General features: G+C 41.0%; 2 protein-coding genes across 3 annotated transcripts; one reads left to right on the top strand and one right to left on the bottom strand.

Moving 5' to 3' along the window:
* Positions 1-2,480: 2,480 nt before the first annotated feature.
* fam43a (family with sequence similarity 43 member A) lies at positions 2,481-4,373 on the bottom strand. 2 transcript variants are annotated; one of them, XM_074668266.1, is made up of 2 exons: positions 4,305-4,373; positions 2,481-4,177 (listed from the first exon to the last, which is right to left on the bottom strand). In XM_074668266.1, the coding sequence occupies exon 2, from the start codon at positions 4,145-4,147 to the stop codon at positions 3,107-3,109; it is 1,041 nt and encodes a 346-aa protein (XP_074524367.1). In that variant the 5' UTR covers positions 4,148-4,177; positions 4,305-4,373; the 3' UTR covers positions 2,481-3,106. The 2 variants fall into 2 exon arrangements, with proteins under 2 accessions (XP_074524367.1, XP_074524368.1); XM_074668267.1 differs by having other exon boundaries at positions 2,481-4,174.
* A 1,176-nt stretch (positions 4,374-5,549) lies between these two features.
* Positions 5,550-11,859, top strand: lsg1 (large 60S subunit nuclear export GTPase 1). The gene is made up of 14 exons (XM_074668235.1): positions 5,550-5,873; positions 7,652-7,778; positions 8,135-8,255; positions 8,357-8,443; positions 8,548-8,634; positions 8,723-8,783; positions 8,885-9,061; positions 9,181-9,531; positions 9,767-9,868; positions 9,977-10,120; positions 10,452-10,575; positions 10,815-10,894; positions 11,010-11,180; positions 11,280-11,859. The coding sequence occupies exons 1-14, from the start codon at positions 5,775-5,777 to the stop codon at positions 11,457-11,459; spliced, it is 1,911 nt and encodes a 636-aa protein (XP_074524336.1). The 5' UTR covers positions 5,550-5,774; the 3' UTR covers positions 11,460-11,859.
* Positions 11,860-11,911: the final 52 nt, after the last annotated feature.

Raw genomic sequence — 11,911 nt, 5'->3', positions numbered from 1 at the left:
CAAGATCACTGTCATTTCTGACAGATGTAAAAGTACGTTCCAGATCCTGACAATATTCTGGATATTAAGATTTGGATTGTGAAATATGTCCTGGGTCATCATAATTTTCAACACTGTCAGGCAGCAAATTAAAGTACAAACCTGCAACTAACACCGAATTGTAGCAGACAGTCTGCTGAAAGGGAGTGTAACATTAAAGTGGAACTAAAGTGCTGCGTGACAATCAAGTGGTGATCTATATATTTAAGCATGTGTTTCCTCCACACAGCAAAAATGCCAACACAGATTTTAATGGCGTTGTAAAAGCTGCAGTTGTTATCTGCACTTGTTGAGTATGCCAACAGTAGAAGGGTATGTTTTGACCTTACTATAATTGAAAATGTTCAGTTTAATATCAGTTTTATCAACAAGTACACAGGAAATAATGTTGTTGCCAACGTAATGTTCAGAACCAAACAAAGTCATCTTGTTTAAATCTGTAGATGGCAGTAATAAGCTTTTCCTCTGCCAGTTACAAGTTAAAACACATTTTTTTGCGGTAACACAACATTAAAATCATTGAGTTTGCACATTTAAAGTTACAGAATAAAATGTTGACAAGCATTGCAATGAAAAGCTCATGCTTGAAACGTGTTTTAGAGAGGGTTGTCTTGGTCAATATGCAGCCTTTATCCCATGGCTCACACATGCTTGAGAGAAGATAAAGCAAACACCTGAGTATTTTTTCTTTACAAAAGTGAATGTGTCATGTGAATACTAAAAAGCCATTTTTATTATTCTCTCTTATCAGCCAGGAACTGTCTGCTTTCTCTGCTCAGGCAGCCTGGAACGAGTTCCACAACCACTTGTCGTCAGCTAACATTTTCTAACCTTGTGCTGTGTGAGTGGGCTGGCTGGAAGATTGCAGAAATATAACTGCTTTTGCACTGGTGAGGCACAAGAGAGGCTGCCTTAGAATATAGGTCAAGACCAAAGTCTCGGCCGAAAACGCATTGAACGTCTATTACAGCCGCAGACCAATAGGTTGATGCTGTGTGTTTACGTGGCGGTCCACTGCTGGGCACATGCTGATGATGTCATGCTATCTTTGCTGCATGAGGCTGACCTCTTTCAAGCGGAAACCCAGCAGAAAAGGGCATCACACCACATGCAGAAGAGAAGCCAGCTGTGGGTTTAATCTGCTGCTTTCCATTGATGTGCATGATGTGCATTTCAGAAACCACAAATACAGCAAGAGCAGTCTTAACTTAGAGTGTGTAAATGTGTGTGCACACACGCATGCCTCGTGAAAACACATCAGTTCATAATGAGCAGCTAGGAAGCTTTTTATAGGACTTACCAACCTCTGACTGAACTGCACTAACCCTCTGTCTTTGGATCACAGGCGTAATCCACTGTGGGAGTGTTTTTGTTTTCAGTAAATATCCCAGCATGGCCAATGAGATTGTGTCAGTTGGTGAAGCACAGTCTGCACTGATAACAATCCTCAGATCTACCTTCTTTGTGCAACACAACGCCTCCCCCTCATCATTTCTTATTCAGCTTCTTTGCATTTTCAGCACAAGGGTGTTTGTGAAATTATTTTTGACTCTTTCAGACAAGTGCACAATATGTATATCATTATGTACGTGTTTCCAGATGTTAATTATAAACCTGCCTCTGCCTAAATGTCTGGGGAAGAGTCAGGGGTGTGTGTATAGGCCTGTTTCTGTGTGTGTAAAGGAAGTGACAGTGTATTTTTTTCAAATGCAGAGCAGCAAAAGAAGTACTGTCACCCACATCACTTAACTTGCCACAGGTCACATGTGCTGGTACTGCATTTGTAACACCTTAATTCTCATTTAATTCTAATATATCAGATATACATTTAACAGATGGGAGTTTTATTGCATATCTAAGTTACTTCTGTGTATCAAAGGATATTTTGATCAAAGAGGAACTGAGACATAGCAGCGCTGTTTTTACATGTGCATCGATATTTCTCCTCCAGAGAGTCTCAGAGGTGTCTCATCAAGTGAACAGTTACGCGTAAGTAAAGAAAAGACAGACACTTAGGTGTGAAAAGGCCTCAGGTGCTTATTCTGCCCTGTCATTTAAGGAACCCATGTGATGTTCTAACTGCTTGTGCGTGTGGTGTTGTCCTCCTGGGTGGGCAGGAAGTCCCTGAGGCTGGTCACAATGAAAGGGCCTTCAGTAACTTCATGTTATAACCTCCACAGCCTGTTACCAAAAACTACTTTGCACTAACTTATAATGAGGTTGGGTGTAATTACACCTGACGTATTTGGAGTTAACAGCACAATATCTGTACTTTTTGATAAGACCTGTAATCTTCATATTGAAGACCACTCATAGAAACAATACCCATGTGTTTTGAAATCACACTTCTACAACTTCAAATCATTTTTTTTATTGATAATTCAATGAGGTTCACATAACCACATTTCTTTTAAAAAATAACATATTTATATTTTAAACATCTTACTTTACATCTTAATACATTAAGGTATTTCCTTTTGCACAGCAAAGATATGACATTTATGTTTCAGACAACATACCAACAAACATTATGTACACAAAGTCAACATAATACTCAAATGACTTTACAGCAGTGCAAAATAAAAATAAAATGAACAGCCTTTGACAAAAGCACCCTGACAGGAAAAGTAGTGATGCATGTTTAGACCCACTGAACCGTTCAGGAAAAAAACGTGATCTCTAAACGGAATGTGTACGAGTTTTAAGGGGCACTTTTCGACTGAAAAAAAAAATTGCCATTTTCAAGAGACAGAAAAAAAACATTAGGTAAACAAGCTCGAGGCCACAACAAATCCTCTTAAGTAAAAGAGATGGAATTAGTGCCGTGCGTCCTAAGGCGCACAGGGATTTTGTCGGTTCAACCTCTAATGTGCATGCACTTGCTTTTCCAAGTTTCCTCTGTTTACACATTCTCCAGATATCATTCAGTAGCTTTTTTTTACCTCCATGTTTTCTGGATTCGCTTAAGAAGTCTTGGAGGCACAGGTTTGCGTTAACTCTCTCTCTCTCTCTCATACATATAGCTTAACATAATGCGTCAGAGGTGAACAGAAAACCCTGTAAAAATTTAGGCAACTTCCTGCACTTTTACCTCCTGAAGCCCGTTAGCAAGCGGAGGGGGCTCTGGGTTGCTCTCTATAGAGGATTCACTCCCCGTGCTCTCTCCAGAGAGCAGCCTGGTAACTCTGAGGTCAGCTTTCAGTGTCTGCACATCGTTTCCTATGCTCATCTCTCCCAAGTCATTAATAATCTGACACAGCTCCTGTTTACCGTTGGCAACACAATCATCGACCGTGTCCAGAATGTCCTCACACTCAAAGTGCATCGCCTTTTCTTCCTCCTCTTCTCCGACCAAGTCCTCTGTGATGGAGCCGAGCTTAGGTGCGCTCCGGCTGCGCTCCACCGGGGGTTTGTAGTAACACTGTCCGTTCAGCAGCTTCCTCAGGGGGACCAACGGGATTGTCTGTTCCCCTATGAGCTGCTGCTGCTGGTGACGAGCGTCGTCCCTTCGTTTTAGTCTTTTGAACTCTGCCAGAGCGGTGGCCGAGGTCTGGTACAGCAGCAGTGCCATGGCCTTTGCCTTCTCCGGCTTGGACACCAGCACTGCGTGACAGCGCAGCATCACGGCCTTGTGCTTCATCTCGTGCCTGTAAATCCAGGCGAAAATCTTGGGTAGCCTCGGGTCTGCTACGCAATAAGTTATCCGGTGCAGCAAGTACAAGTGTCCCGGCCTCCTAGCTTTATCGTCCACATGCACCATCCGGATGCCTTGAGAGCTGATGGTCAGCCTCATCTTGGTGCCGTTTTTGCCCATTTCGCTTTTGCCCCAGATCTTGCTCACGGCAACGTCCGTGCAGCCGTCCCCTTTGGACTGGATGGTGGTGGCATTTCCCAGGTAGAGCACAGTGTATGTGGGGTCCTCGCTGGTGATCTTCACCTTTTTCCTCTTTGATTTGAACATGCTGCCCACCCTGTTGAGTGCGCTCTCGGGGCAGGACTTGGCGAAGGAAGTGAGCGCAGAGTAGTTGAGACTCACCGCATAGCCCTTCTGCTTGGACTGCTTGTCTTCCTCAATCAGGTCGAACTTATTCTTCTTCCAAGGCAGCATTTTATATCCAGTCAACAGCAACAAAGTCTACTGAGAGAAAAAGAAAAGTAAATCTTGTATTAGGCTACGACTACCACTGTTGCTACTAGAGGTGTCTATCCCCCCTCTAGGTCATTTATGAGCTACTCTATGAGAAGAGAACGCAGAGACATCGTACTTCATCTGTTCATCCTTTAATGGGCTCTGGTCCATTGCGATGTCCTCCGTTCTACTTCCAAGAAGGACAGTGTACTCTGATCATCCGGCACGAGCTTCACACTTTATAGTCGGGAAGAAACCATTTGAGCCAGCCTGTAGGGGGGACTGAACCAAATGAAAGGATCTCCGTGGAATATTCACCTGTTTCCATTCATGTTTCTACCTCACGTTTCCGTTGTCTTCAAAAGACTGCATGACATCTGCTAAAGCAGTTTCTTTTTTATTTGAATGAAAGTCGTCAGTGCAGTCAATAATAATTCTCACTAAAAAACTGTGCCTTGCCACAAGAAGTACCCCGTAACCACTGATATTGTAAATGATAATTGCAAATTTGGCATATTCATAGTAGCAAATTCTGTTTATTTGGTGTTTAAGAACACGAAGTCACGGCATTTAATGTCAGCTTTCAGATGAATTTATCAAAACTTCAGATAGATTATTTTATAAAGTAGGCTGAGCTAATAAATGTGTTGACTGCCTCTCAAGAAAAACAGACAAAATGTGGTCCTATGAAATCATCCATCTGGTGTTAAATAAAACGAATATCCTCTCACTGTGCCATTGATTAAAGATGGCGGATTCCTGACTTTAATTAGGACTTGGAGAAGTCATCATAGCCACCCTACAATGTATTTGCATGGTGTGTTCAGTTAGACGCGAAAACATTGTGTGTTATTAGTTTAAGCAGACCTTTTTTGTCTTTTGTGAAATAGATAAAAATCAGGAAACATTTTATGTCCAATTCATGCAGAAATCCGGGTAATTCCAAAGAGTTCACATACTCAACTTTTGTATTGAAAGAATAAGGTAGGGCTACTAGGCTACTTGAACATCAACACTAGCAGTTGTTTTATGCTGCCCTCTTGTGGCTCACATCGGGACCTTGACGGTTGCATTTTTGCAAAAGAAAAAAAAGGAAGACGAATCATTCATTTGAGAAACACCTGATTTTTTTAAGGGACATCTTATTACGAATAAAATAATTAGGGTTATATAGATAGAAAATAAACGGCAAAATTGACTCGAGAAGTCAAACCCAGGAACCTTTACGTAACTGTCCAGTTTTCTTCAGGAAACATTTGAGAGCTGGACAGAAATATGGACCGTGCCATCGCTGCGACACATAAAAAAATTAAATAAGAAGCAATATGACTTCTAGATTGAAGAACTTTTCAATCAGAATATCTTATTATTTCTTGATAAGTTAATCAAAGCGTGACTTAAATGCTCTCATTCACTTCGGATCGATTATTTTTTCCATTACTGCGGATTACTGCTATTGGTTTATCCCACTTCCTGCGCTTACGACAACTGCGTACTGTCCAAGCGCAGTGCACATGGAGTTCAGTTGGTACTGATAGATTTTCTTTTTTGAAACTTTCTCTGAAATCACACTACTCGGTTTGTGTCAAGCGACCACAACTCAGTTATGGGTAAGAAGAAGGCAGGTGGAGGAGCCGGACTCGGCAGAGCTCTGATTAAGGAGAGACTACAGGCCGGCCGAGGGAACAAGAGAGGCGACTCATGGGTATGTCATGTCAACACATTGCTTCTCATTTAACGAGTGATCCAAGTTAGTTAACTCACAGTTAATATTATAAAGTCTACTTCTGGTCCTATTTGAACTATATAATAACTTTCGCTGAAAACCTTCATGTTGTAATCCAGAGTATAGTTAGTTCTCTGCGTTCCTAACAGTGACAGTGTGTACTATTTGCAATTAACATTTGTTAATGATCTTCTGGCTGTAAACAGTGAGACGCCTGTTTTAGCAATTTATTCTGTGAAGTTACACAATCAAGCTGCTCTGTCTTTAAATGACCTGCTTGCCTCTGATGCCAGCTCCCTCAATATTCTCCTCCTGGACCTCAGCGCAGCTCTTGACACCATCCCCTTTTGTCATCTGCTATAAGGCATTTGTATTACTGGCTTGGCACTCTCTTGGTTCAAATCCTGCCTTTGTGACAGATTTCACTTCATTTCCATCAAAAATCGCAAATCTCATATCACCCCAGTCACACATGTTGTCCCAGTGCTTGTCCCCCTTCTGTTTATCCTCTACATGCTACCCCTCAGTCACATCTTACCCTGCCATGTACTACAATTCCACTGTGATGCAGATGGTTCCCAAATCTATATTTCCACTAAAACAATCACTTCTGCCGTTCTATCCACCATCACAAACTGCCTCACCTGGATGAACAGCAACTTCCTCTAACTCAACTGCAACAAACCTGAACTCATTATCATTGGCCCAAAATCCTGCCTTCCTTCTGCTCAAGATTTTTCTTTCATCATTGATGTTCACCCTCCCCTTCCGTTCAAAATCTTGGCGCCACCCTGGATCTCTCTATCTCCTTCAAGTCAACAAGAACATGACCAAAACATCTATCTTCCACCTTTGCAACATTACACGCCTTCGCCTTACCCTCTCCTTCTCTGCCACTGAAACCCTTATTCATGCTTTCATAACATCAAGACTGGACTATTGCAACAGCATCCTTTATGGCCTCCCCTCAAAAGACCTTCAAAAACTAAAGTGTGTCCAAATCTCAGTTGTTCGATTATCTACCCACTCCACTGGATCGAACCATCTCCAAGATCCTGCTCACCAGCTACAAAACTCTCTATAACCTTGCTCCCTTATACCTCGCCGACCTCCTTCTACATCACTCCCCTGGCCGCTCTATCTGAGATTGTCAGAAACAAACCTCCTGACCTCCATCTCCAGGACCATGCACCGCGCTGCAGAGCTTTCTCAGCTGCTGCCTCTGGAACTTCCTTCCACTTAACATCCACAACTAAGATTCACTCCTCTCCTTAAAAACTAAACTCAAAACCCAACTTTTCAAGACAGCTTTCCAGACTTGACCCTTACTGTTAAAAATTCTGTTCTGTCTTTTTATCGGTGCTATGTCCTCATATCTGTCACGTAAAGTGTCTTTGAGTGTCTTTAAACAGCGCTATATGAACCTTATTCATTATTATTATTATAATTATTTTATTATTATCATTAAAACCCCAGTACATCATTAGACCACTCTTTAAAGAAACATATTATGGAAGTGTCCACCTCTGTTTCCCTGACCATGTGGCATATTCAGTTATAAAGACTACACTCATTAAGCACAGATCTCCTCTGTTGTTAATTTGGATAAAATAAGTTGGTTAATTTTATTATTGTTATATTTTTATTCTTCAGGATGAAATTAGATGGCCTTTTAAATCTATAACTCTATTTTTAATTGTGAAAAACTAGAGAGTTCAGTGAGTTTGAATATTCCTGACCCCTTTCCATGTTCACAGATCCACACTAGTGAGCTGAATGATGGCTATGACTGGGGACGGCTGAACCTTCAGTCAGTCACAGAGCAGAGCTCTATGGAGGACTTTTTGGCTACGGCTGAATTGGCAGGAACAGAGTTTGTTGCTGGTAAGTCAGGCGTAACTTAACTTGTGTAGATTGGGGGTTTGTATATTCAAAGCTATATTTTTATCAAGTTTGTCATAACGTTATTTATGCTACCCTGATATAAGGATAGTATTCAAATATCATCTGTCAACTAAATTTTAAGTGTTGTTTTTACTTTTTATTACAGTACATTATACTGACATATATGTCCCTAGGTTATAGGTTAAAATGTAACCAAAGACTGGCAAGTTTACAGCATGTGTACCTATGTTGCTTAGAATATAAATACATTTTTAATTCCGTGTCCCAAAGAAAATGAAAACATTCAGATGTTTTAAGTAAATGTGACTCATTGTACTTTGTTCAATTTTTCCCAGAGAAACTCAACATCAAGTTCGTGCCAGCTGAAGCCAGAGCTGGTTTGTTGACCGCTGAGGAGAAAGACAGGCTGAAGAAGCTGCATGAAGAAAACAGGCATTTTCTCAGGATACCTCGACGGTAAAGAAAAGCAATGTTTTTTTTTTTTTAAAGAAACCTCATGTATGTGGGTTGATAATAATAATAATAATACTATTTGCATCATGTCTCTTAAATTTAAGCCCTCACTGGGATGAAAACACCCGTCCAGAAGCACTTCAGCAAGCAGAGAAAGATAGCTTCCTGGAGTGGAGACGACAGCTTGCACAGTATGAAATAATCAATAAAATTTGTAAAGGTTGTGTGCAACAATTACTCTGATGATTTACGAATTACCATTGTGAGCAACCTAACTTTGAGTGTTGTCTTTCAGGCTGGAGGAGGAACAGAAGTTGATTCTCACACCATTTGAAAGGAACCTGGAGTTCTGGAGACAACTGTGGAGGGTGATCGAGAGAAGGTACAATTTAAACAGTTTCAGCTCATGATAAGAAATGTGTTGACAATATGTAATACTGAAGGCAAGTTTGTTTGTGTGTTTCTTCTAGTGACATTGTTGTCCAAATCGTTGATGCAAGAAATCCATTGTTGTTTAGATGTCCTGACATGGTAGGTAGATCAGCACAATGGCTCTAGTGGCAAAGTAAAAAAAAAAAAACCCAGATGTTTTTCGTTGAACATTAATTGTTAACTTTTATCTGTGCTACCAGGAGTTGTACGTTAAGGAAGTGTCGGAGCATAAGGTGAACATGCTGTTGGTGAACAAGGCCGACTTGCTGACCAGAGAGCAGAGACGAGCCTGGGCCAGACACTTCCAGAAAGAGGGCCTTAAAACAGTTTTCTGGTCTGCGCTGGCAGAAGGCAACAGACTGGATGCAGAGGAGAAGGTGAGGAAGAGGATTGAAAATACTGTGTCATCTGGTTAGGCTTATTTGAGAGAAATAATTTTGAATGATTGCTAGTGCAGTCTTTTAATTCCAGTAACACAAAACATCTTCCCTGGCAGGGCATGGAAGTGGAGGATGAAGAATGTGAACACAGCGATGAAGAAGAAGAAGAGAGACATCCAGATAATGAAGATGTCATGGCTGAAAAAGGGACAGATAGAGAGTCTGAGGTGAAGATAACAACAGAGGAGGATGAAGAAGAGCAGCAGGAAAGGATATCTGTAGATGAAGAGGACTGGTATACCTGCTCAGAAGATGAAAGGGAAGAAGAGGAAAGGGCTTCTGGTTCATCCAGTGTGTCCTCCTTCCGTAACTCAAGTCGTCTGCTGCACAAGGAAGAGCTCCTGAGCATTTTTAGGGCTGCTCACAGTGGGCCCAAGTGTAAAGAAGGACAGCTGACAGTGGGACTGGTGGGTAAAAGTTGACACTTAACAGTGCTCTTCAAGGTTTTCCTCAACAGGAATGTTAACTGTTTGTTTTATGTAAGATTGTGAAAATGTACCCAGGCTCATCTTTATATAAAGCTCACCAATAACATTTGTTGCAGCATGCAGTAGTTAAGGAGTCGATGCTTTTCCAGCTGCTGTGAACCATTTGGACTGATCATAGAGTATTAACAGTTTCTCCTGCGTATAATTTCAACAGGTTGGATATCCTAATGTCGGAAAGAGTTCCACTATCAACACTATTCTGAGGAATAAAAAGGTGTCTGTTTCAGCCACTCCTGGGCACACTAAACACTTTCAGGTAGAGTATTCATCCTTAAAGCTTTGATTACATACACGGGTCATTAGTTTTATAATTAATATAATTAATAATTTGATTTTTCTTCTTCTTCCTTACATGTAACCCCAGACTCTCTTTGTGGAGGACAGTCTGTGCCTGTGTGACTGTCCAGGTCTGGTTATGCCTTCTTTTGTTTCAACCAAAGCTGAGATGCTCTGCTCTGGGATTCTGCCTATTGACCAGATGAGAGACCACGTACCTGCAGTCTCTTATATATCCTTTATGCTTTTATGTTTTTATATCCTAAACGCTTGGCACAACAGCTTCAGAGCTCAGCTGCAGCTCTGAGATAATCAAGACAAGATGTGTTTGGGATGTCCACTAGTCTGTCTCCTTGTCCTGTTTTTGTGAACACATATCTTAGCGACACCTGGGAGCTATTTCTTACAATTGGTTGATTTACCTTTTTATTTCTAATTGAACAGTAGTGCTAAACTTCTCTTGTTTTTTAAAGTGAATTACTTTCATTTTTATTTATAGTATCTGCGTTTTTTGTCTTAATACAAATACAAGTGCATTTAAAAGTCCTTAACGGACTAATCACATATGTCAGACGATCCCACGGCATGTGTTTGAAGGCACCTACGGCATCAACATCATCCGACCACGAGAAGATGAGGATCCAGACAGAAGCCCTACCTCTGAGGAATTGCTCATGGCTTATGGATGTGAGACTACCAGACATTTCTATAGAGTATAAACAGAAAATAGTTTCGAAAAAAAACATCTATCCGAAAGTTACTATTGAGGGAGAGGAGCCCCCTATCAACAATGTACTTCCATTTGCCTTCTTCTAATCTGATTTTAAAGAATGTGTTATGTTTCTCCATTCATTGAGCTGCTCTTTTTTCTTCAAACACTATGTGACGATTTGTAAGAATTGTTGTACTATATGTTCTGGCTTTAGACATGAGAGGCTTTATGACATCGCACGGCCAGCCTGATCAGCCAAGATCAGCCCGGTACATCCTGAAGGATTATGTCAGTGTAAGTTCCACAGAACAGAAAATAACAGGTTACTGGTGTGTTTTGTAGATTGAATGAGTACTATTCTGCCGTCAGAATAATTTTAAAAACTCTTCCTCCTGTTTTCTCCCTTCAGGGCAAACTTCTGTATTGCCACCCCCCACCTCATATAAATGCTGAGGACTTCCAGCCACATCACAGCAAGTTTCTGAACAGAGATGTGGACAACTGTGACACCTCTGCAAAAACAGAGAGAAAGAGAATCAAGAGAATTGAAAATGTGGTTGACAAAAACTTCTTCCATCAGGTATGATGCGTCATCTCCAAGTGAGAAAAATGCAAAGCTACGCCCGGCTGTAAGCTATGAAATAAACAGCTTTTGTAATGACGGGAGTTCTCTCCTCAGGAAAATGTGCGGGCACTCTCCAAGGGGGTCCAGTCTGTCATGGGCTACAAACCAGGTTGTGGACCCGTTGGCCCTGGAACAGCTGGATCAGAGATGGTGGTTGGAAAACCCTGGAAAAAACACGGCAACAGAAACAAGAAGGAGAAAGTACGCCGTCTAAACAAGCATCTGGATGCCTGACAGTGATTCAAATTCAAGAGACTTAAAATTTCAGATCACTTCTGCAATTAAGAGAAACCTGAAATTACAGTTTATTTTTTAATCCAAAGGAACTGAGATGAACAGTATGTTAAGGTTGATCCATGACCCTTATTCCTACAAAACATCACAACCTGCTCTTTTCTGAAGACCATGCTGATGCAATGCATTGCATCAACTGTATCACCTGACCTCACCACAGGTTGTAGAAATGGACTCCATAACCAGAGGTTGCAAATTTTAGAAAATGAATATGGAGGACACCACACTTTGTATATTGAAGGGGTTTCAAAGGACACTTAACAAAACAGATACAATACTCTTTGTTAAATTTTGCTAAGATCTCTGCAGGACTGTAATTCATGTAAATCTTTATTAAAAAATTAATTGGAAGTTTGCATGAGAGTTATTTACTACTTTATGAATTTTACACA

Source organism: Halichoeres trimaculatus, unplaced genomic scaffold, assembly GCF_033239565.1.
Source record: "Halichoeres trimaculatus isolate MK-OKI-2021-1 unplaced genomic scaffold, fHalTri1.1 fHalTri1_scaffold_4, whole genome shotgun sequence".
Lineage (NCBI taxonomy): Eukaryota > Metazoa > Chordata > Actinopteri > Labriformes > Labridae > Halichoeres > Halichoeres trimaculatus.
The sequence above is the reverse complement of the archived record's forward strand: the minus strand, read 5'-3'. Positions and strand labels throughout refer to the sequence as shown.

Coding starts and splice junctions, on each gene's coding strand:
- fam43a (XM_074668266.1), bottom strand. CDS start 4,147: ATGCTGCCTTGGAAGAAGAATAAGTTCGACCTGATTGAGGAAGACAAG.
- lsg1 (XM_074668235.1), top strand. CDS start 5,775: ATGGGTAAGAAGAAGGCAGGTGGAGGAGCCGGACTCGGCAGAGCTCTG. Junction 8,635..8,722: donor TGGAGGGTGATCGAGAGAAG/GTACAATTTAAA, acceptor TGTTTCTTCTAG/TGACATTGTTGTCCAAATCG. Junction 8,784..8,884: donor TGTTTAGATGTCCTGACATG/GTAGGTAGATCA, acceptor CTGTGCTACCAG/GAGTTGTACGTTAAGGAAGT.